This window comes from Parasteatoda tepidariorum, chromosome 1, assembly GCF_982258835.1.
Source record: "Parasteatoda tepidariorum strain Cologne lab strain chromosome 1, Ptep-v5.0, whole genome shotgun sequence".
Taxonomy (NCBI): Eukaryota; Metazoa; Arthropoda; class Arachnida; order Araneae; family Theridiidae; genus Parasteatoda; species Parasteatoda tepidariorum.
In genome coordinates this window covers 74,550,710-74,577,175 of record NC_141755.1, presented here as the reverse complement: position 1 = coordinate 74,577,175, position 26,466 = coordinate 74,550,710, and the positions used below count along the sequence as shown (strand labels likewise).

The 26,466-nt window shown below is 27.9% G+C and overlaps 1 protein-coding gene across 3 annotated transcripts in view; it reads left to right on the top strand.

Annotated features, from left to right (window-relative positions):
• Atx-1 (Ataxin 1) overlaps positions 1-18,013 on the top strand; it is a 41,816-nt gene extending 23,803 nt beyond the window's left edge. The window contains exons 1-4 of one of the 3 annotated variants that reach the window (XM_071179622.2): positions 1,918-2,036; positions 9,985-10,605; positions 11,362-12,348; positions 15,196-18,013. In XM_071179622.2, coding sequence (XP_071035723.1) covers positions 10,105-10,605; positions 11,362-12,348; positions 15,196-15,627 — 1,920 coding nt within the window. In that variant the 5' untranslated portion in view covers positions 1,918-2,036; positions 9,985-10,104 and the 3' untranslated portion in view covers positions 15,628-18,013. Of the gene's footprint in view, positions 1-1,917; positions 2,037-2,127; positions 2,595-9,984; positions 10,606-11,361; positions 12,349-15,195 lie in introns of those variants that run through there. The other 2 variants (XM_016056569.4, XM_016056560.4) reach the window with 2 other exon arrangements.
• The last annotated feature ends 8,453 nt before the right edge of the window (positions 18,014-26,466 follow it).

Below are 26,466 nucleotides of genomic sequence, written 5' to 3'. Positions count from 1 at the left end.
ATCAGTGATTTTTTTCTGTAAAAAATCAGCTAATTTAAATCAAAGAACCCTGATTATTATGATTTATTTTTCAAATATATATATTATTATTATTATTTTGTTTCTCAAGAGAGCTGATATTTTATTGAATAAAATGTAAAAATTTATGACCTCTGAAAAAGCATATCAATGGATATGAAAAATTAAATTCAGTTTTCTTTAAACTATACCATTTTAAAGCGCCATAATATAGTCAAGAGAGCCATTGAATGGTTAAACCTCTTAATGTTATTTTTTAAGCACGTGAATTGAAACATTTTGCACACCATTATATAAATCGTTTAGCCAAATATAATTTCAGGAGAAAACTAGTTTATAATAATATTAAAAAATATTCGTTATTTTACATTATTTAATTTCGTATTTACCTAAAAATAATGGTGAAATATTAAGTTCAAAAATTTAAAAGTGCAACTTTTATCATCTATTCTTATATAATAGTTACAGTAGGAATTGATTAGAAAAATATGGTATCGAAAAAAACGTATTTACAGATCGAAGGGAGAAATTAAAATTATGTAGCGGAATATTTTATTCTGGTTAACATTTTTGATTTTTGTAAAAGCATTTTTGTATTTGTATTTGCTGCTTTATTTGTTTCATCAAAATGTATTAAGGAACGAATTAGTTTCTTTAATATTATGAAGAATTATGATTCTTAAAATGTGACAAGCATAATTATTTCGAAAAATCATAAATATATTTAAATGCGATTTTGTATGTAATGTTTAAATTTTAATTTTTCCTAAATAATTAAAATAAGCCAGCATTTCTCATTCATTTTTTTTAATTAGAAGTTATAATAGTTATATTTTATTCATTTATTGTTTCTCAGGGCTCTCCTCTTTAATCAAATTCACTCATCTCCATTTTTTTTAAAAATTAATTTTTTTTTCTTGTTTTAAAATTGAAAAATAATATTTATCTCAAAATCAACAACAGAATACTGATAAATGTAGACTCAAGACTCATACGAAAAGTTTTGATAAATTATAATATTTGTAAATTCGAAATGTTTATCTTTTTTTTTTTTAAATAAATAATGCTAGCAAAATAATTTATTTATTAATATTCAGGTCCAAGTGTTCATCGAAAATCGAAATACAAAAGTACATAACAGTTTATTAATTTCCTGAAATATTTAACCAGCCTAAAATATTGAAAAATTATAAAGGATCTTTTCTAATAACAGGGTGCGTAGCGTTTTTAAAAAGTGCTTAAAGGTGCTTATTTTGGGTTTTCGTTTTTTAAAAGCCCTTAAAGGTGCTTTTTTGATTGGGTGTTTTTAAAAATTGCTTCATTTTCCCTCTTTCAAAATAAGATTTTTCTCTTATTATGTTGATTTTCACTTCGAATTATAAAAAAAGACTCAGTTCACATTGTTCTATTCAACGTTTTCACAATTAATTCAACCCCAATCTATTTCGCCGTATTGTCAGTCCACAACGTATGAAAACGACATTCGTTTTACATGATTTAAAATTTCATGATTTTTGACAATTGTAAAAAACAATGCCAAAAGGGTTATTTGACATGACGGTTAAAACAAGATAAAACCGTCAATTGTCAAAAACTTTACAACCCTGCCTAATTATATTTTTTAAAGTGCTTAAAAATATTTTTTGAGTGCCTGAAAAGTGCTTAAAAGGTTTTTTGTTGAATAATTTGGCTACGCAACCTGTATAAAATAAAACCGTTTTTATCTTTAGTAGCGTGCTTATTACAAATTAATGCTCAAGGACTGCAATTTACATTTCCATAGATATTTTTTTTAAATTTTATTATATTTTTTTTTTCAAAAAAAAAAATTTATTCCATTACGTAACTCAAATCCATTTTTAAAATGTCTTTTTTTTTTTTTTTTTTTTTGCAAAATAGATCTCCGGAATAAACTTTCACCCAGGGCTACGAAATCCGAATGCTGTTTTTGTTGATACTCTACGAAATCCTTTGCTCTCCCCCTTCTCTGTGATCATACAATAATTACGATGTTGATCGTACGTATTTTTTATGTCTCATAATTTTTCCGCGGTTGTTTCTTCTAAATCGTGTTATGATGTGGTGTAATAAAAACTAAAGACGATAGATGGCAGCAGCATATGTCAAATTGTTATAGTTAGTAACTCATTATTATCATTTTATTAATGTGTTTATTTTAAAAGTAATTCCCGCCATAGCCAAACAGGATCACCGTTTATTTTCTTCGACGAGTTAAGAGGGAGGAAGGGAGGAGGCCAGGGGTGAAGGGGAAGGGAGAAAATATTCCTTTCTGACGAAGTTGTACTACAACAATGGGACTTGTGCCAAAGCTCGAAGACTAGTCTCTGCTATTTTGCCCGAGGCTCAACTTATTTTATTATCATAACGTTAATTCGTCGACCGGATCATTGCCGCTACTTCTAAAGATTCAGCTTGAAAGCATGTTGCTATGCGGTGTTTTTGACATTCCAATGTGTTTAATGAAAACGACTGCTAAAAGAAAATTTTGCGTAGGTTTGGCTTTACCTCTGCTCTAAGCTGTGAATGGGGAAACTTAAAAATGCGTGATTATGCAGGTAAACTGACATTCTATTGTTGAAATATTTATTTCCTCCTCACTGTGTACTGCAATTTGCTACAGAACCCATTAGTTGCACATGCATTGTACTGTTTCTCTAGTTGCAATTGTCAGTTTTGCATATGCCATGCATTTCCTACGAAAAATAACTTAATTCCTGTGAAAAAGTTAGGCTAAGCTTTTTAGCACCAACATCGATATCTATTGCTACGAATATTGAAGTTGTCAAAAATTATATGTACTTTATATCTTTGATACACCTATTAATGTATTCAGGGAAACTTTTAAAAATTAGTTATGGTAGTTTTTAACATTATTTTGTGAAAATTCGATATTGACTAGTTTGTTATATTGCAATAACAAATATTAGGATATGTTATTTTTCTTTTTAAGTAGAAGATTTCTTCCTATTAATAATCTTTTTTCTATTGCTACAAATTTAGGGGTTGTCATTGATTAAATGGGCTTGAAATCTTTGCACACATTAATACATTTAGCAAAACTTTTAAAATTTATTGTACTATTTACCAGATTTTTGTAAAAGTGATATTTTCAGTAACAAATAATGTATACTAGGATTAAGCCAATTAATATTTTGAAAATATTTTTACATAAATTGGTTATCTAAATTGCACTAACAAATAATGTATACTAAGTTAATATTTTGAAAATATTGGTGAAAGGTTATTTTTCTTTCAAAAATTGATGCTTTCTTCCTCTTTTTTATCTTCTTTCTATTGCTACTCATTTTGAGGTTGTCATTGATTAGATATATATACTTGGAAAGCTTAAATGCATATATTCTTACGTTTAAAGAAACTTTTTTAAATTTGTCATACCATTACTTGTTTTTTATGTTACTTTGTGCAAGAGGTATTTTGATAGCTAAATTGCAGTAACAAATTTTGTATACTAAATTAATATTTTGAAAGTATTAGTAATAAGTTTTTTTCTTTTTAAAATTGAAGATTTTTTAATCTTTTTTTATTGCTACAAATTTTGGGGTTGTCATTGATTAAATAGGCTTGAAACATTTAATGCACATGTTCATACTTTCAGAGAAACTTTTTAAATTTATGCTAGTGTTTTATGGTAGGTATTTTGTGCAAGTGGTATTTTCTTGTTAGTAGTAAATCATGCATACTAAATTAATTTTTTCAAATTATTGGTACAAAAAAGTTATTTCTTTTGAAAATTGAAGGTTTGTTCCTCGTATTAATCTTGTCTCGATTTTTATCTAATTTTTAGGGTTGTCATTGATTAATTCTTTAAATCTATAATACACCTATTATTGTAATCCTAAACAAATTAGTTAGTTTTTTTTTTCTTTTTTATCGAATTGTCTGAATGTTGGATATTTTCTAGTTTGTTAGCTAAATTGAACTAACATTGGTACATAATTTTATTTTTTATTTTAAAAATGAAGTATTTCTTCCTCTTATTAATGCAAATTTTGAACTTGCCAATGATTAAATATGTTTGAAATCTTTAATGCATTTACGATAACATTTAAAGAGTTGTTTTAGTTGCTTTTTATGTTTCTTTTTAAAACTAGATGTTTTCTATTTAATTAATTAGACTACAGTTACAAATTATGCCTTACAATGCTAATTTATTATTTTGAAAATATTTGTAATGTGTTATTTTTCAAGTAGAAGACTTATTTCACTTATTAATCTTGTTTATATTGCAACAAATTTTTGAGTTGTCATTAATTAAGTACCTATATGAAATCCTTAATACTCCTATGAATGCATTCAGCTAAAATTTTAAAAATAGTTTTAGTAGTTCTTTATGTTTGTTTGCAAGATAAATTTCAATAATAAATAATGAATACTAAGTTATCATTTCAAATATATATATAATGGATTTTTTTTTCTTCCTTTTAATAATCTTGAGTCAATAATTCATAATAAAATATTTGTTTAATGCTATTAAAATGATAATGCCATGTGACAGATGTTATTGCTTTATATAACATTAACATGAATTTATTTTGTGATGTTTTCATTATTTATATCTGAATATACTGAACTTTTTACCTACAATAATTTTTAATATTTTTATTTTCGTAAGTTACATCTTAAATTGTGTAATTTTTAATGCAAAAATCCAGTACTTATAACAGTAGGTTGAATTATTTACTCAGAAATGGAAATCTAAAAATCTGTGCTATACTTTTTGAAATTGTATTGCTCCTTAACTATTCCTCCAATTTCATCCATATTTTGAATTTACGCAATTAAAAGGGATTAATAATATTGAAAGATTCTTTTTTTTTTAATGTATGTTGTTCTGTACTATATTATATCTGACTTTGATACCTAATTTGTATGCAGTGCTGATTAGCAGTTAAAAAAATTTCCTTTTAAAATATTAACTATTATTATGTGGAAATCTGGTAATAACATCAAAAGTTATTGAAGATTTTTTAGATCATTTTACCTATAAATAGATCTTATTTATTCGATTGTTCTTTTGATATGATAAAATAGCATTTAAGCTAGCAATGTTCTTTTTAAATAAAAATTATTTTTTTGATGACAGATAATTTGTTATCATTTGAATTCCTTTTACATTGCAAATGTAACAAAAATTAGTGGATCCTGTTATAGGCTGCATGGGAAAGTTAAAATTTGATTCCTTTCTAATTTGAAAGAATTTCAGGTTTATAACTGTAATTGTATATACATTCCACAAACTTAGTTTGTTCTCTATCTCTTCTCTATTTTTATTTTAAATATAAGAAATTATTTGTTTCTAGATTAATCTAATTTCTTTAGATCCAATTCATTGGTTTTTCTGTGACTATTAGGTTTCCTTGGCTGTGAAAATTAAATTTCACACAAACAACACTATTTTAAGAAACTTTAATTATGTAGTTGTTAAATAGTGCTATCAATTTTAATTTCTGGGTCCACATAATAGAGTATTGCTTCATACCTGCTAATTCTACTAAATTCATGTGTAGACTACTGTTTTTTTTTTTTTTTTTCCCTTCTAGTTTTTTTAGTTAAACATATTCTGTGTTTTTGCATCTCATAAACATAACATAAAAATATAATTATTTAAAAATCAAACACTTATGAAAAGATCATACACTTTCTTGCAAGTGGTGTATTTTTCTCCCCAAATTTTAAACTTCAGGCTAACTTTATTAGAAGTATTGGGTAGCAAGAAAATTACAAAATTTTTATCATACTAAAAATGGTGTTATATTGTTTAAATTAGAGATATATTTTATGTGTAAATATAATACCTTTGAGCTTATATTAATATAATAACTTATATTAATATAATACCTTTTAAATTATAATGCCTTTTAACTTATATTAACATACCATCTGATTTATCTTTCAAAAAAGAATGTACTTTTTTATCTGATTTTTATGTAATATATAGAATATATTTTGTAACTCCATAATCAACATATACACTGTAAAATTTTATGTAAAATATCAAATATATATTTGGAATTACATTTTTCTTTCTGTTGTTAAAAAAAATTTTTGATTAAAATATTTAAGTTTTCATAGTATCCAAAAAATGAATAAGATTTTATTTACAAAAATAAATCTGTGAATAAAGCTATTTCAACTGAGCAAAATTATTAGATAAAAATTTTTCTAAACTAAATTGACAAGGGATACTAAAAGTGTTGAACTAAACCTGAATATTTTAAAACATTTTGGGATCTTGTTTAGTTTGAAATTTGTATTTATTAATTTGTTTATTGACAAGAAACAAAAATATAGTACTATCTCGGTTGATTGTAACTCGTGCTATTTTCTTGGGACTATTGGTGTGGCAAAAAAAGTATGTGCGTCTGCCTAAAATATCCAAAAATAGACTTGGAAACAGGATTTTGGCGTCAGTAGGGAAAGTGACAACTTCTCCTAAAATTTTAAACTTAAAGACTCTGTCTCCATATGTATGTAAACATGTACATACATGCTATAGCTTATAGCTTTTTCTTTCTTTTTTAATGTAAAAGAAGTAATCGATGCTACTGAGTTGATGGCATAGCAGTTTATTTATGTTAATATACCAGGGGTCTGTCCAGGCCGAATTTACTACCGTTTAGTGATACCTTCACAAATTCCCTTTAGGAAAAACGGCAGTGTCACAAATTCAACTTTAGGACAAACAATAGTTTAACAAATTACTTTTTCTTAAAATTTTATTTTTGTATTCTTTAAGAAACGATAAATCCATATTTTTATCATATTTTTGTGTTGATTTTTTAATATAATTTTTAATTTTTCGCAAATTATGTCTAAATTTTCACAAAATAGGTACTTTTCAGACCTAGACAGACCCCTGTAAACATTTATTATGAAATGGGAAACTGGCATTAATTATTTACTAAAGAAAATTTTTAAAAAAGTGGTTATGACTGGTAGAAAAATCATTTTAAAAAATTGTCAAATTGGAGCTCTCCAAGTTTCAAGGCAGAGAAAATAAAAAGAAATGAAACATTAAATAAAACTTGAGGAATATTTTTATAGAGACTCAATTAAAAAAGCTATGATGTTGGAAGTTAGTCCCTGTTTACTAAACATAGAAATAGATAGTGTAGTACCAAAAGACAAATTGCCTTGAGAAATACTATGAGTTGTAGAGAAAAATGGATGTCAAGTCATCCAAGAAAAATTGCAATGAGAAATGGAGAAAAGGATGGTTGCTGAGTCAGCCGGATCAGTTTTGTGGTAGAAACTGTGGAAGAAGAAATAGCACTGCCAAAGTGCTATTTCTTTGTCGAAAATTTGTGAAATAGTCTTGGTAGAAAATGAAAAAAATTAGCCATATATGTGTTAGAACTGAAATAATTTCTGAAGTAAAATCTAGTAATCCTATATTATAGAGTAAAAATCATGTTAGTACTGAATCATCTGTTATGGATGAAACGAAGGAGATTGATACAAATAAATGCAATGAAAGTTTTTTGGAGATTGTCGGTATCAAGAGGGAGTCACATTAAGGCATTTGTCACAGAGAAAAATATTTTCAAGTAAGAAGATATCGAATAGTATTAGAGATAAAATTGAAGCCCAAGTGGTTAACATATCATTTAGTAACATATCATTAGCAAATAAGTTAAAGAATAAAAACACCAGTCAATGCTAAGGAAGTAAAATATTTTTATTAGAAGTAAAATATTTTAGAAGAACTTTTGTAAGAATGGATGGAGTAAGAATTGAATCAATGCGAAAAGGAAAATAGAAAAATATTTTGATGGAATTAGTTTTATGCAAAGAGTTAAACTAAAAAAGTCACCAAGTATTATTGATGATGAATTTATTGATACATGATTGAAACTAAATCAGAAACGATTTTGAGGAAGTTAAAGCTTTTGGGGGTAAAGATTCAAATGAAAACACAAAGAACCGAATGTAATTTTGATCATCAAATCAAAGAGAAATTGCATAAGTGCAAAAGATATCGGCCATATTGGAAAAATTTCAACGAGAATTAAAGAAAAGTTTTGTCACCTGCGCAAATAACGAAAATCTAATGTACTAGGAAGAATTGGTGAAACTTGCCAGAAAATTAATCGATGGAGCTGGAAGCTTAGGGAAGATAATTGTGGTGATTCAGAAAGAAAAATTGGAGAAAACAGGACCTTGGTTTTGGAAATCTAGGAAGAAAATGAAAGAATATGGATCTCAATCAGATTAAGCTAGTCAGATATGGGTATTGAAAAGTTAGAAAAAGCTTAATACATTAAGAAATGAAAAATTCGTCACCTGCTTATCTGACTTAAAACAAATACAAGTTCAAATGCCAGACATTGCAATGCACTGGGCTTTAGCACTATAACCATTTTAATTTTAAAATTGTGGATAGAGCTGGCTAAGAACAAGAATGGAGATGGTTTTAGTAGAGTATCTTTGAGTTCTTAATTTAAATTAGATAAAGTTGATAAGAAGGTGTTAAAATGTTTTTTTATTTAATTTTTTTTTATTGATGTTTTATACAGTCAAGTCTTATTTTCGTTTTCATGTGTATGATTTATTCTGAACTAAAGTTTAAATTAAGCTGGAAATATAAATTTTAAAAAAATTGAATTTTTTTAAGTTGAGCCAGCCAAATTTAATTTGATAAAGTGTTTGAAATGATTGACTTGAAAATAAAACTTGGTGTTAAACAAATTTAATCTAATCACAGAGAAAAATGCTAGTGTTTATCACAGAGAAAAATGCTACATAATGCTTTTAAGTTATGAAACATATAAATAAGATTTGGTTTGGATCTTATTATATGAAATTTAAATGTGTTAAGTATTTGGATAAAAGATATCTTGCTTATCTGCATACTTTAGATATCATTGTATATTTGAAAATAGTTATATTTTTTGTACGTATTTTGTGTGAAGTTAAATTATAGTATTTTTTTAAGTTCTAATTTTATTTTGAACATTTTAATTTAATATCTAAGTTGAGTTATTAGTGAATGCTTTACTAATGTTTACTGCAAGAGTCTAAAAATAATTTAGTCATTTTAAGTTTTGAAGTTTGAATCTTGTACACCATTTCGAATTTAAAAATTGTATGTTGCATTTAATCTAATAATTAAGAAAATAAGTTTTAACAGGAAAATTTTTTGATTGCAACATTATTAATTATTATTTTAATGCATTATTATTATATTATAACAGTCGTTGAACAGCCGACCCAATTTTGGGTTTACGACTGCTATTGTTCAACTCCATAGCCTTGTAATTTTGAACCAATCCAGAGGATAAGGAAACTCCTGGATCAATACCTCCAGTGGTATGATTTGTTATGGGAACATGGAGGACTTAGATTTAGCGCGCATCAGTCACCATTTACTACACGGGGAGTCTTCGGCCGGTTGGGATCGAACCCACCACCTCTTGGACATGAGCTCAGTGCCCTACCAACCTGGCTATCCTGGCCTGCAACATAATGCATTAGTTTCAATCTATAATTTTGAAGAAGTTGGTACTCAAATGAGTTGTTAAATGTTTAGTTGAGCTACTATCTTACTTGACTTAGCAGTCAAACAACCGCTTGGCTCAAGATGCTTTGTTATGGTGATCCTTTGGATAAGTGCACCCCAGACTAGTGACTCTGAAGCACTAGTAGTGGAGCCATCTGGCCTCATTAGTATAATGTTTTTTTCCCCTTTATTAATTATAAAAAATCTCTAAATTTCTCTCATTTATTGTTTATGGGAAAATTTGTTTTTATAAAATTTGTATTACATTTAAAAATCTTCTGGATATTTTTCTTTTTGAGTGGGCAGTTATGTTGCACACTCTAAAAGTAACACACACTGCTGTAACTACTTTTGATGTTGGTAGAAATTTTTTTTTATTCTAATTTGTTTGAATGCAATAAAAATAATTATCATTTTTCTTACAGGTTGCATCGATAGTAATATTGGTTTGTGAGAAAGCTATGTCTGGAGATATAAAACTCGTTATGATGTATTTTCAATGCGGCAAACACTGTTGTCACCTATGATGAAAGAAAGGTTTGCTGATGAATGGTGCTGAAAATCTCACAATGACAGGGAGTTCAAACCCTCGTGCTGAAAATCTCAATTGGCTTTCTGAAGTTGCTTCTGCAGTTTCTAAAGGAGCTTTAAACAGACATAACCCTTCCCAAAGTCAAAATGTTAAAACTTCAGCTTCTGCTACAAATGTGCACAATTTGGGAAGAAACTCTTCACCTATGTTGATTGCCAATTCTAGTAACATGTTCTCTCCTTCCACAGTCTTAACTCGTACTTCAGATGCTAATAATGTGAGAATGTTTGCCACTCCATTTCACGTAGAACGCACACGCCAAGTTCAGCCTATTTCAGTTCCGATTACTGGAACCAGTACAACTTTGTATTATAGTCAAGCAACTCATACAACTCCGTATTCCAATTTTATTCAAGGAACATATTCTCCTTTGCCATTTTCAACTACTGCATCACAAACTCCTGTTACTAATCCACCTGTTTGTCATCCTAATTCTCAACGTTCCTATCTTCAGGTAAAACTCGAAAATCTATTAATTTAAAATGTTTTTCTGTTTGAATTTTTAAGAGATTACAGAAAGAGATCTCTATTAATTATGATGACATACCCATTAATTGAGCAAGGTTTTCAGACTTATAAACCTTACTGAAATTGTAAATAGTACTTGCAAACTACATGCTTCTTTAAAAAGTAAAATCCCACCTATCTGCCATTAAATAGTTACCACAGTTATGGGGCAAAATTAGAAAATTCAGCTAGTGACCAATTGTAGCATTTGTGACAGTGGTCATTTTGTAATAACTTGTGGCCACTTTTTCAAATAATTAAAACTTCAAGCATAAAAACTGTTGATATTAATAATAGAAAGCATTTTTCAAAGTAAGGTAAACTTTACGAGATTCATTTTTAAAATAAATAAAAAAAAATTAAAAACAAACATAAAATGGCAATTTTCAAAGTATTATTATATGTTCATGATTCCATATTTATTTGAAAAGCAATAAAATGCACTTGTGGTGCATTCTTAACAAGAAAAAGTGGCAACTGGCAGGCCATTTTTTAATCACGCATTTGTTATATTTAGTCGACGAGTATCGGCCATTAATTTTTTTCTCTCCCCTAACAGGTGTTATTAAATAGAGCAATTGATTATGAATAATATTACGATTTCAATTCTGGTATTTTTCCTTTATTTGTACTTATGCTATTTTATTGAATTTACTAATATTAATAAATTATTTAGACTCTAATATTATTGCTATTTTTCTAGGTTGATAACTATCCATCTCTTGTTAGTGTTCAAACAATTGGCTCTGCTCATGGCCAACTTCCTAATTCGCATAGCTATCTGCAGCGCTCACAGCTTCCTTCAAGTCCCACCAACCTGACATTATCATCATCCCTAAATCAAGGGAGGTTCTTTCAGCAAGGCAGGAGCATTCTAATCAGCAGGTCTCCAGAAGGTGTAGTTGTCCATTCACCTCTGGAGCGAGATCCAGCGCACATACAAATCCAACTTTCTCCTGTCTTGCCATCCGATGATATTGTTCAGAGAAAATCAATAGCATCTACTGACTCTATGCTTGGATCTTCTAGTTGCAGTCCAGTTACTGATAATGTCATGAACTCTGTTCAGGCCACAGACTTCTCTCTTCTGAAAGATCATTTATCCAATCAACCGAGCACTTCTCCGTCTCACATTGGCTATAAGTTGCCTACTGGTAAGGAAGGTAGCTTGAAGCACAGGATATTGAGACCACCTAGCATTAACATTGTTGACCCACCTCAGTCGTTGGTTGCTGATGCACCTCTCTCTGCCCCACCTATCAGAACTTATCGAGAAGCTTCTCCCAAACAAACCAGATCTATTCCTTCCTCTGGATACCGTTCTTTCTCAAGCTCTGCTTCTTCTTTGACAGAAACTTCCAATAGAGCGGCATCCAGTGGTGTGAGCCCTAATAATATGTTTATTAACCACCGTTCTTCCCTGTCATCCGGATCTCCATCCCCTGCACCACCAATATCGCCTACATCGACAGCCCTAAAATATCCCCAATCTTTTATGAAAGGTGCCATTATCCAACTAGCCAATAATCAATTAAAAACTGTGGAAAATATGACAACGGAGGATTTTATCGAATGTGGTATTTTAAGTCCCACCTTGAAAATTGATTCGAGCACAGTCGTTAGCATTGAAAAAATGCCATCATCTGGTTCTGCTAAATTAGGTTTTCAAGTTGGTCAAGACAGTATTCAGGTATTCCTTTTTTTCATATTCTACTTATTTGTTGTCGATAAACTGCTGATCCAATCAGTTAATTTATAGTCTTCAACCATTGGTATCCTTGATAGCTGTAAATCAAGCTGATGGTTGTTTTACTTAGTTAACTAAAATTAATTTGCCTGCATATAGTGCAAACAAAATAGTGTGGTGACACCTTGAAATTTGAAAAATTAGATCACAACAACTTCTGGCATTTTAAATAGCTGTGAATTTTTCCATACTGAAATTTCGTGACAGCTTCATAATCAATATGGAAGGTGCTGGCTAGAGATGAGCAAAACATAACCTAACACTTGTAGAAATTGCATGTTATTAAGAGGTGTTATATTGAAGATGAAAAAGCAGTTGATGGTGAACCTCTTTCGATTAACGAGCCAGTTAAATTATGGTTAATTATTTTTCTGGAGTCCTGTGTTGATATATATATTAATTAATCTGTAAGCCACTGCTTTGATTTCAAACGAATCTCCTTGTGTAATTAATTGTATTTACTGTTTAGTTATTAAACTGCGTTAAATCTGAAACAACGTGGTTTCTTACTATCGGTTAAAAGATTCTTATTATTTGTAATTTTGTCTAGGCCTTTACAACTCATCACATTTATGTACTTGCCACACAAAAAACTAGCCTCCTCTACCAGTTGTCTTCTTCTATAGTGGAGAGAGCTTTATTCACCCTTATGTTCTGGAATTCCTCTTTAATGAAGGTTTTGGTGAATGGATTTGAGAAGTAAATTATTTTGTGCTTGTTGCGTGCCATCAAGGGGCACAAGTGTGATAGTTTTGCCTTCTTCCTTAACTCCTGAGAAAAGAGGGGCTGAGAAATTATCTTTTCAAAAAGGGAAGAAAGGAGATTGTGTAAATCTGAAATTTTGTTCCGAGTGTGATTGTTGCTTTACCTTTCTCAGGGAATATGTCGTGTCAGTGTTATGGTCCACTGTGGTAGAATGCAGTACGTAAACTTACTATAGCTAGGTTTAAAATATTATTAACCTGTTTGAAAAACAATCCCATTTTCTGTTAATGTGTTGTTAATTTACATTCTTTATAATTTATCATTATAATTGATTTATGCATGTAGTGAAGAAAGGCCATGTCCATTGATGATATATGATCATGATCAAAGGCTAGCTCATCAGTCTTGAGAACCACTTCTTTTATCAGCAATTCCTTATCTTTTAGTAATTTTTAGAAGTCTTTCGAAACAAGATAAATGAATATTTGTATTTTATTTTAAGTAACTACATAATGCTGATATGACTTCTGCAATTTTGATGAGCACTTAGTTATGCTGTAAATTTTAATTAAATTTTTTATTGATTCTACATTAAAAATTATTATTAATTATATTTTTCAAAGAAGATCTTTAAGTATTTCCCTGTTTACATAATTACTAATTTGTTTTGCCAATAGTTTAGATTTTAAAAAAAATACTAATAATGAACTTTTTAGTGGGCAAATGACTTGCTTTGCAAGCAACCAGCGTGTAGGACTTAGTCTTAGAATTTAGAGTAAACTTGACTCATGCTTAGAAATTAGTAAACTTGACACGTGCATTTAGCTAGATAAAATCCACTTTTTTAGCAACAAAAAAAAAACTTTTAATATCAACTTATGTCATCTTAAAATGCTCCAACTAATTTATCTTGACTTTCAAATGATTATTTAAGTTTAACTATCAGAATAAATAAATCATTAGAAGGTAGTAAAAATTTTTACTGTTCTCATAGTGTAAATCAAATGTTTTTGGAAAAAGTAAATATCCTAGTACAGTTAAAAAATTTATCAGGAACTTTGATAACACAAACTTTTTTGATATCACAAAAAAATATGCATTCTCAACATTTTTGCTATATAGGTAATAGTCTAAACAACATTTAGACAAATATATTTCTTCGTGAACCCTTGATTTCTTGAAATCTTTTTCATCACCTCAAATTCAAATGTTTTTTTTTTCTTCTTCCTATTTATTGAAGAATTTAAAATCCTTTCGTAAATTCCAACTAAAGTCTTCTTCTTCTTTTTTTTTCTTCTTTTTTTTTTTTAAATAGCTTTATGAACGAGTTCTTGAAGCCCTAATGAAAAAGAGATTGCCGTTTTGAAAATAAGTTATTTAAATCATTTACTAGGCAAGTAAGAGGCATGTGCTCAGATAAAGATAATAGCATGGATAAAAATAGGATGTCCATAAGGGAAAATAGCTTGATAACGTAATGAATTCAAAAGAGACTGATATGGAGTGATATTGCAGTAGGTGGAAATTGGGATGAATTAGAAGTTTTGAAACAGGGTAACAGCTTAAGTTAATCAGGATGTGCAACATTTTTAAAAAATGCTTAAAGGTGCTAATTTTTAATTTATGTTTTTTAAAAGTGCTTCCATTCTTGGGTTTGTAAAAAGTGTTTAATTTTCTATCTTTTAAATATAGATTTTTTCTTTGTTGTATCGATTGTTGCTCTAAATTACTAAAAGTGCATGATTTTCATTGCATTATTTATCAGAAACTAGTTATTTTATCGTGATTATGTAAAGTTTTTTAATTTTATTGATTTTATGTTTATAAATTAAGAACTTTAAACGATAGAAAAAAATAGTTTTTATTACTGCACAGATCATGATTTTGATTTTTTTGTTTTTGGAAATTGTTTAAAAAATATTTTTTGATGAGCTTAAAAGGTGCTTATTTTTTGTTGAAAAATCTGGCTACTCACCGTGTTAATTTAAAACAAATTCCAGCTTTACCCTAATTATTTCTGTGTTAAATTGACCTATATTACTATTTTTCAAACTGGAAGTTTCATTTATTATTATTTTTTTTTAGATCACCGTGGAAGCACCATTAGAGCATCCTTTTTTTGTATACAAACGAGGCTGGTCTTCATGCTCTCCAGAACGATCGGCACAACGTTATGGGCTTTCATGTCACAAATTAAAAATTGGAGACACGTGTATTTCACTTACAGATAAAAGTGATTTCGAAAACTGTGAACAGAAAAACGTGAACTCCTGTGAAACAAATCTAAATACGTTAGATAAAAATCAAAATAAACTTGAAAAACCTACAGAAGACTTAAAAATTGAATCTGAAAACTTACCACTTATCACAAATTCTTCTTTAATGGAAAAAAAGTTAAAGTTGATTGCAGAAAAAACATCTTTTAAAGCAGATCAATCTACAATATCTAGAAAACGAAAAAGACGATGGTCAGCCCCTGACAATCTTTCCCAGAATGAAGAAGGTTCCAGTTCTTAATATAAATTGTAAATTTTTTTTATGCGTATTTACAGTGTGACCCATAAATGACTGACATTCTTCCTTGTATAGATGGTATTGCCATCTGTTGGAAATTTAACTACTAATTGTAGAAATTTATGAAAGAAAAATATTTTATTTTCTTATTTAATACAAGATAAGCAGGTTTTTTTCCCCCAAAAGCCCTAGTTAGTGATTATTAAGTTTTAGATTTTTTTCTTTCTGTTTCATATTATAAAATTGACATTTATTCGATATTTATAGAGCCGCATTCAAATTTCTGCATTTAATTCCAACTTATGAATGGAAATTGCAAAGCAGTTTTTAATGTTCAAAATAATTCAAACTACTGAATTCTCACTGTTCTGAATTTCTACTGTAGAAAATGATAATCAGTTATAAATTAATTTTTGTATTTTCTGATTTTTTTTTATTATTTTTTTTTATTCTTACTTCTATTCCTGGTTTTATAAATTAAAACTGTTTCAGGATTATTAAAAGTAGGTGTTTTTAGCTAACTCACTATAAATATAAATATTAACAGATTTTAAAAAATAGATATTTTTAAATAATTCAGCCTATCTGAATCTTGAAAATTATTCTTTAAAAGTAGGCTAATTGTCGGAAAAAAAATTCTTAACTACTACTTTAAAAGTGTATTTAAGACTTTTTTGTTATTGATATAAAATATTTATATATATATATATGTGTGTGTGTGTGTGTTAGGCAAAACTATATTGTTCTTAAATCTAAACCTAGTTTAAGAAAAAAAAGTGAGCTTTAAGAATAAAAGATTTTTTTTTTTCTGCCAAGTCTTTAAAAAGGCTGTTGTTAAATGTAAAATATGTTTTATAAAGTCTCAAAATGTTTTTTTAAATTCTGAAACTAATTTTTTCAATTAATTATTATTCATGTGTTTTTCAATAATGAAAATTTGTTTAACTGTCAATTTGCTGCCCCCCACCCTCTTTCATCAGAGTGCCACAAATACTGTATTTATATCGTTTTTCATTTTTTTTTATCTTCGTTTCTGAAGTTGGTCAGTTATTTTTGGGACATTCTGTATTATAAATGGCTTTGCTTTATATTTTTACAGTTTCTAATATTGTGCTGTACATTCTGTGAATATATGTAAAAAGGTTATTTTCCTAGTATTACTAGTAAAAAAGCTTACATTTTTTTTCTTTCTTTTGATGAAGCATTAAATGCTAAAAAAGTTTCCTGCAACGCATGTCCAATTAAATTGCTTAGTTATTACTATTATTCTTCGGATTTCCTGCAATATTTTGTTTTAAATTTTGAAATTTCAACTGGAAGTTCAAATAAGTAAAATTTATTACTATTGACAATGGGATTAGTTCTGCATTAAAGTATGAAAATTTCTGAAAAAAATTCACAAGCAAATGTTCTATATTTTTTTTAGTATTTTTATGTACCATGTCTTTTGTTTTAATTTATTAATAGAAATAATTGTATCCTACTTTTATCAATACAAAAACACTTCTGTATTCATAGAATTAAATCAAAAAGCTCAAAATTTTAGCTTTTTGAATTCATGTTTTTAAACTAGAATATTACAAATTTTCCCATAAACCACTTTATTAAAGTAACTGTTTTAATTATAGTGCAAGAGAAAATGAAATAGAATTTAATGTCAAAAAATTTTGTAAATTAATTTAAAGTCTAATATTTTTATTAACACAACTTATTTATCAACTTAAGTTTTTTGTTGTCTATAAAAATAAAGCCATCCTATGTTAACCAAAGATGAAAATTAAGGTTCTGATTAATTACTGAAAAAATATAGCTTTCATTAATGTCTAGTTAATATCTTCAATAAAGCTTTTGTCTACTAATCTCTGTAAAATAAATTAGCAAACAATTTTTGTGAAAGATAAACTAAGTTCATTATAGGATTTCACTACCTACATCCAGATAAATCTGGCCATCTGCATTGCAAACCTTAAGTTGATTGGTTTGAAATGTATAAATTTTATAACTGCATACATAAATTTTATAATTGTAAAGAGTACTCAAAACAAAGCTCTCTTCCACCAGACACAACAGGTGTAAATGATGAATCTAAACAGATATGAAAAAAGAAAATCTGAAAAAAACAAGTGACATAAGTGCAGTAACCAAAAAAGCAAATCAAAGAAATCTGTCCTGATTTGCATCTTAAGCCATCATTCCCGGCACCTTATGCAGTTTTTCTAGTAATTGTTTTTTTTTCCCCTCTATTTGTTGGCAACTTAGCATTTTTTTTTTAAATCATTTGTCCAATGTGTGTTGAGAATGAGACACACATTGGACATGTTAACTTTTTCTTTACTTATAAAGCAAATGAAGTTTTTCCATTGACTTGACATTTGTTTTATGATTTTTTCATTATGACATTTATTTTGAAGAACGGGGGTTCGATCCCCAGTGGCGGCTTGAAACTCTCCCATCTTCAAAAAGATGGGTACCAGCTTGTTTTTGTAAAATATAGATGGCCTGTGTACAATGCTGATCACACTGTCCCAAACATGCCGTTAGTCGCGAAATTGAGGAGCCTTAACCCTCATGATCCCCTTCCCTGTCCCACTCAGGCTGTTGCAAGAATGCTTTACTTTTTTTAACTCTGTCACTTCTTTCTTTCAGTTTACCAATCTTTTCTTGATGAAGAATCGAAAAAATATAATTTCAAGATTTCTGAAAATCTGATGTTAAATAGAATAGTATTTAATTTTTATACCAATTATGATTCTCAATCAGAATTTTGTTTAATTTACTATTAATTTCCTCAAATTTTCATAATACCATTTGTTTCCGTGTCAATACTAATATTTTGATATAAAGGTATCAATTTAATTTACTTTGAATTTATCAATTTTGAATTTAGTCATTTACTTGAAAGCTGAGAATTTATTTTACTCTTTTTCTTGCAAATTATGTGTTTTAAATTTAATCATATCGAAATCAAAAATTACCTAATTACTTTCAGTAAACAAATATCTACATTAAAAAACCAATTTTCAATGTTAGAAGAAAAAAATTTTAGTAATTAAGATGATTTAAGCTCCTAATATTACAAAACATTTTTATGAATAAAATTTGATAAATATTAAGAAAATCTTGTATTGCAGTCAGAGGATAATTTTCTTAAACTAATATAGGAATTTGCCAATTAATAACGTTACATAAATTCTCTTTGTTTAAGAAAATTATAAATTAAAAAATAATGCTGAACTAAAAAGATTTGTCTATTTTTAATGAAGGCACTCTTCCTGATTCCAAGCTGTAACTGATGTAGCCAGAGCCGGATTATACCTTTCGTAGGCCCTAGGCATAGCCGTTTTTGGGCCCTCCCCTCCTTCCCCCACTCCTCCCCTCTTTTCAAAATATATGCTAAAATTTTCTTGCATATTTTTTTTTACATTTTTATTAATATGGATTTTAATTTACAATTTTTTTTATCGAACTTTATCTGCAATACCGACGTACTGCCGATATTGCAGTTGATATCGACAATACCATTATGATTAGTTCGATCGATAACTATGTAAGCACTTCACGTCAACAATACAACAACAAAACAGTGAAATTGATAGTAAGATTAATTACAAGAAATATTTATGCTACAAATAGCTTCATAATTCTCATGATAACTAAGTGAAGGAAATTAACATTGTCAAAAGTTAATCTTTTGAAATTATTTATAAATAAATTTGCAAGGTACGTTAAATGTTTACTAACAGAAAAAAAATTATTTTTGTCTACAAATTTTTTTTCTCCCAAGTTTTTCATTGGCCCCTGAATTTCGTAGGCCCTAGGCAAGTGCCTATAGGTTAATCCGGCCCTGGATGTAGCCTTTGTATAATTATAAATGAATTCATATGCACTATTTTATGATATAAATAATTTCATATATCATACAATTTAATATCTTCTGATTTAAAGTTTTGAAACCATAGCCCTAATTTAAGATGAATTGTGCAACGTTATTCATTTTTTATCTTTACTCAGTTTTTAGCATACTTTTTGCCACCTCTCAAAAGCTACAAAATTTTAACTTTTATATGGCATGACCATATTACCGTTCGTCACAAAACTGTGGAGCTTTAACCCCCTTGGCCCACAATGTGCTGTAGCAGGAAGATTACTATAATAGATTTTAAAACATATAATTTTTTGATACAATAATTAGATTTTACAAGAAACCACTCATAAGAATTAAAACAAGTAGTTAAATAATGCATTACTTAACATAAATTATTTTTCTATAAAATGCTTTTTTAAAATGGCAGGTGGCTTTAATATACACAAGAATCACTATTCAGAATAATTAAAACTTTTATGAAAACTATTTTACGTTACTATAAGTATTATTGTTACTTTATTTTTTTTAAATTAGTCATGTTATTCAAAATTAATAAATTTTTGTTTAGTATACCAATTAATTTTGAATAATGAACTCATAGTATCAGTCTTTTTATTGATTAAGTTGACTAAAAAAATTACTTTTAACGAACTTTTTTACGAAATACTGTAAATATATTCAAAATTATAATTAATGTGGCATTAGAACTATGCAGATCTTGATTTTTATTGTTAATGAATGCTTCTAAATTGTTGCAATTCCACTGTTAATGAAACACTTAAAATATATAAATAAATGTTACATGATATTTAAATTATATATATGTATAACATTAGTTAAATTGTTGCTTGTGTTTTTTATTTTATATATTGGAAGTTTTGTCATAAAAAATTGCTTGGCACTTGTAGATTTTTTTTCTCCCTAAATTTGAAATTATACTTTTTGCATTTTCTGTCTCCTATTTTCTATTAAGCTACTCTAAAATTTACCTTTTAATCAAATTTTATCTACTTAATATAATTTATTTTTGCTAAAAACAATACTTGAAAACGTTATTAAAGTTAAATAAAATATCTTAAACTTAAAATATGTAAAAGTTTTTATGTGCCAAAAATTTTCTATTTTTGCATAAGAAATAGTAAAATGTATAGTTGTTCATGGTTTTTAGGGTTTTGCATTGTTTTGATATGTTACTATTTTTGTTTATGTGTTGATGAAAAATTAAAAAAAAAAAAAAAGAATCATTGTTTTGTGACTTATTTTTTATTTATGAGTAAGCACATTTGTCCAATTTTGTATATGATATCGGTTCTCAAAGAAGTTTCGTAAATATCCACAATTTAAAAATGAGCTATGTTTCCATAAGCCGAACAATTTGGGAAAACTTTGCAGTTAAAGTCTCTGGCTAGTTCCAGTATATTTTTTTAGCTGCATACAGGTATACATTGAACTTAAAGAATATGCATGAATTGTTTATAAGATGCATGCAAAAGCTGTGCTGGATTGAAAACGTAAGACAGTTTTAAAATGCAAATGATTTTTATTCTATTGGTTTTTTATTGTAATCAAATTAAAATACTTTAGGGGCCAGAGACTTTATCACACCGCTGCATATTTATTATTGAATTTCATGTTGAATTATTTTCTTTAATCTTCATAGGATCGACAGTTTGGGTTTGGAATTAGAGGATTTCTTAGTAGTAGTATTCTATTCTGATTTTTTTTTTATTTAAAAAATTAATGTAAATGAAAAAAATTATGAAATAAAACGAATTGGGGAAACATATTGAAGTTTAAATAATAAAAAAGTTTGTTTTAATTTCCTGCATAAAATAAGCAGGGATAGTTCTTTATCGCCTTTACAGAATGTGGGTCAGTCATCTTGAGTTATACTCGCTTATACCAAGAAATTTCACTTTGAGAAAAAAGTGCTACCGAACTAGTCACGTATAAATTCAAGCAATTAAATCCTTACAACAAGAGAATCTGAATATTATTATATTGTAATTTATTTACGTCGCTCTAGAGCTGCGCTGTTGGCAACGGTCTGGGAAAAATCCTTGAGGATGATCTGGAGTAGTGACGTAGATTTTCGCCTAAGATTAGAAGGAAGTGAAGGTCCTATCTTCCCGGTGGCAACAAAATTCCAAGAACTTACCCTCTTTCAGGTTTACCTTAGTCGAGTGGTTTATCTCATTATTGGCGAATCTTTAGTGAGCGCAAAAATCTGAAATTTCATGCTCTGTCTATGATTGGACAGATTTATTACTGTCTCTAGGCTTTAGAACATCTTACGTCGAAGTATCTTGCACACGTGACTGTCATTAATGATGTACTATTTCTTAACTTGGAAATAAATTAGCAGTTGCACAAAGATATTATTTAGTCTTACTCAATTAAGTCATTTTATTATGATATTGAACACAATAAGATTATATTACTTCACCATTTATGTTTTTTAAAATCACATTAAAAGGTGAATTTTTTTATCATGATTTTAACATTCATATCGCTTGATTGTTATCGTTAAAAAAAATTTAAAATTGATGTTAAAATAAATTTAGACTATCATTTAACAAACATTGAAGATGTTTGTTAATTAAGCTCTTAGAAAAACAGTTGTTTGTTCATTTTTTTTTTTTTTTTTAAAGGGAAAATATTTATTTTCAGGAAATATTTGCTAGGCAAAAGTATTAATGTTTCATTTTGCTATAAAATTTAACTACGTCAACTTCTCTCAATAGAGTAAAAATCTAAAACACATTATAAATTAATGAAGATTTTTGAAAATAATAAGTGAAAGAAATTAAAAAAACAACATAATTTTTAAAAGATTTAACTCTGTAAAGCGCTGTAGGCAAGAAAACTTGATTGCGCATATATTTCCTAAGATTTAAAATCTTTCTCCATCGAGTTTAACAACTAAATTGGATTTAAAATGAAATTCTATCAAATAAAATTTCATTCGGAGGAAAAAAATCTACTGGAAAGAGAAATGTTTGCTTCAACTTGTAAATTTTTAAGGTACTTTTTATTTCTATAAGTACAAGTACAATTACAGCAGATTTTTTTCTTCTTCTTTTTCCAAAGAGGAAAAAATCATGTTAATTAAAATCGTTAGCTTTTTAGGAAGATGTTCTACTATACAAATAATTTAAAATGCTGTCTCCAACTTAGCTGAACCCGGATTTAGCATTAATATTAAGAAAATCTCTGATACAAAAATAAATAAATAAATTCCCAAGATTCGATAGTAATTCAAGATTCGATAGTAACTTTTCCTTCGAAAATGTATCCCATTTTATTATTTTTATTAAAAAAAAAAAAGGTGAAATTGTTAAAAATACTTTATAATATTGCGAAATTTGGTTTTTTATTTCAAGTTTAAAATTATTCTTTTTTCGAAATCATCCTTATAAATTTTACCATGCTTACTTTAAGAAATGCTTTAAAAGAATTGCCTTATAATATGAAGCTTTTTTTAATCATTTAAAACTTTCAAATTCTGTAAAAATGGCCTCTGTTAAAAATGTTACAACCAACCACTGGAGTGAAATTTCCGAAATTCGTCATATATCCTATAAGAATGAATACAACTTTTTCCAAAAGTAATATTTTAACCTTAAACTGCTCTTTAGTATAATTTTCAAAGACCTACCAAAGAAATTACCAAAAGTTTCACTAGATAACATTAAAAAAGACATTGTCTATTTCTCACTTAGACTGTATTTTGTTTTTAAAAAATTCCAAAAGCTTTTCTTTAGCAATTTGGAACCATACTTAACTCCAGAGCCGTTTTTAAGGATGGGCCAAGTGGGCCCTGGCCCAGGGCCCCGATTTCTAATGGGGCCCCCAAAAGTCTAAAATCTCATTGCATTAGTTTTTTCTTTTTTAATTCTAACTCATTTATTATTTATAACTTAAGAGGACTCCCAAACCCCACTTTTTTCGTCTTTTTTTTAAGTTTTATTCAGAGCTGAGGCCCTCTGAAGCCCATAACATACATATTTTTTTCTTTCTTACATTGTCGGATTCTTTTCAAAATCTAATCGAAGTGTTTACAAATATAAAATAGTTGTTACTCTTCACTTTTCTAACTAAAAGAGCAATAAAAACGTCTTTCCTTTAATGAAAATATCCCCATTTTCGTAGCTACCACCCACAGAGTTGTCAAATAGCCTTCTCACCTTACACTGTGAGAAAATGTTTTTATCTTCTTTATATTGCCTCGGGGCTCTTTTTTCCTAACTTCAAAAATATCAGATATCCACAGAAACACCCTTTTGTCTGATTTCTGCTCATAAATTTCTAGGAAGAAAAATTTCTTGGGTTGTAAATGGGGGGAGAGTCTTCTTAGAATTCCTTGGGGTCACTCTGTCTTGAGATTTCCATAGTGCCTTTAAATTGGACCTCGTTCAATTCTAAATTTTCTTTCATAGAAAATTTAGATATTTTTTCTAATTTATTATAAAAGATTTTTTTCTTTTAATCATCTTAAATATTTCAACTAGCCTAATAGTTTTATTTACTTAATTTTTGAAGTTGATTTTATTTTGTTATTTTTCAAATTAATCGTAAGAGAATCCGTGAATTGGAATTTCTACCTCAAATTTTCGTTGAATATTAAGAAGACATAAATCTTTCACGTTGGAGGTAAGCAAATGGTTTTATTATATCAATTTTGGTTGTGGTTAGGGAAAACGTGAAAGGTTTGCGCAGTTTTTTATATATACATTGTGAATTTTTTTGTTTATTTATTTAAATTTCGGGCCACTATTCAATTCCTTCTTTGACTGGCCTATCTGCCAAAATTCTTGATTTAGTCTGTTCTGGATGAAATTGAGATAACAAATGTAATTTTATTTTAATTTCCTTACTGATAATAGACAGAAACAACATAGGATTTTGTTTAATGGAGCATTGAAATCAAATGATCATCAGCTAAACAAATGTTTAAACACGAGAAAAAAACTTTTTAAAACTCCTGTATGACCAAATTTTCCATGTTTCCCCTAAATATGAAATATGTTTAATTTGTAATATTATATTTCATACGCAAAATTAATTTATTTAGTTAGCTTATGATTTTATTGTTTATTGATCATATTCGTTTCTATTTTTAACTCCTTGATTTTTGTTGTTATTATGTGTCTAAAGTTGATAAGGCTTCGCAATTTTTTAATTAATAAGGCTTTTAAATTTCCAAATCAAAGTCGAAACAATTTCTTAAAATTGTAAATCGAAACTATATATGAAATTTTGTTTTTATTTTAAACGTGTGCATTTAATTTAATAAAATAAAAATAAATGAAAAAAATATAAATAAATGCCTGAATAAAATAAAAAACTTCGTTATCATATCATCTTTCCAACAATTTGAGTATTAATAAATTATTTAAAAATTTATGCTCGCAAAAATGTGTTAAGCAAATTTTTAGTTTAAAAGGTAAAAAAAAATTTGATTTGTTTAAAAGGTAATTATGCTCCATTATTCGATTATGAGACTATTTAATATCAGTTCCTAAGGATCAGAATTCTCTTTTATTTTACTTTATTGTGTGATATATTTAATACTTTCATGTGATATGCTGCAGTTTTAAATGCCTAAAAGATGACTGAAATTGTCAATTCAAAAAAACAATTAATACTTTTGAGCATGAATTTAAATAACTCCATACGTTTTGTTTGGTTATCTCATTTTACATTATCGCAGCATTTAGAGCAGACAGTTGCTTGTCGGTGTGGATGATACAAGTAAAAGAAGAATACAAATAATAATAATATTTCAGTTAATGTCCTCAATATTATATTTGTAAGTTTCTCGCAAAAATGTGTTTAAAACATAATTGTCACAAACAAATTAATATTAAGTAAGAACGAAACAAAAATGATATCAAAATGTGCTGAATCACTAGTGAGACAGGTGGGATGAGAGACATCGAAACCAATTTGATTGAATAGTAAAACTAGAAGGTGTTTTTAAAATCCGGAAATCAATCAGGTTTCAATATTTTTAGTCACAAAATTTATCAGGGGCTATTCGTTAGATTTCAATATGGGTTATGATTTTTCTTTGATTAAATATTAAACATTAACAAATATTTGTCTTTTAAAACCTTTCATTCTATCATAAAAATAATTATTCTATAGTTGTAATTCTGAAACTAATTGCTAACTGATATAAAGCTTTAGTGTGTTTCATTGATATATTAAATGTCTTCTATCGGCGAAACCCCGACATTACGATTAAAGTTTATTAAGGTAATTACGAACATTATAACCTAAAAGCAGACTATTTTTAAAGTATTTAATTAGAGGAATGTAGATTTTTCATCTTTTTATCATTATCAATCTTAAATAAGGTTTTATATCCGACAGTTAAATTTGCAGTCCTTGTGTTATATACAGTCTAGTTTTTAATTTATTTTTGGTGCATATACATAAGCTGAAAATAAATAAGATAAGCCGAATTATGGTTTACTTCTAAATGAACTGAAGATACTTGTTACAAACGTTAAAATTTGTAATTTGGAAAGAATTTTTTCAGAATGTCAAGTATCCAAATGACTTAATTTATTAAATTTTAAAAAAAAATATTAAAAAAATATCCGCAAGGCAGGTATGTATATTTGGGGCTGATGATTATGAAATCTAACACAAAACTGTGAGATCGTGGGTTCTTTTCCATCTGATGACAGTCTTTAATTACTTTTTATTAATACTGAAAAATGTTTTTCTTATTTTTTTTTAAATTATGCATGTTAAAAACTAATAATTTAACAATTATTTAAAAAACTGGACGGCTCCGCTCCCTGTTCCTTATCGCTCATTAACCCTCGTTGTTGCTTCTGCATTTATTGCAGAATAAGAGGAAAAACAGTTTATTTCCATTTTTTTTCTACAAAAATTACGATTGAATTACCATTTACATTTTGAAGATGACTAAATTTCGGCAAATCAATGAAATTGGAACCAAT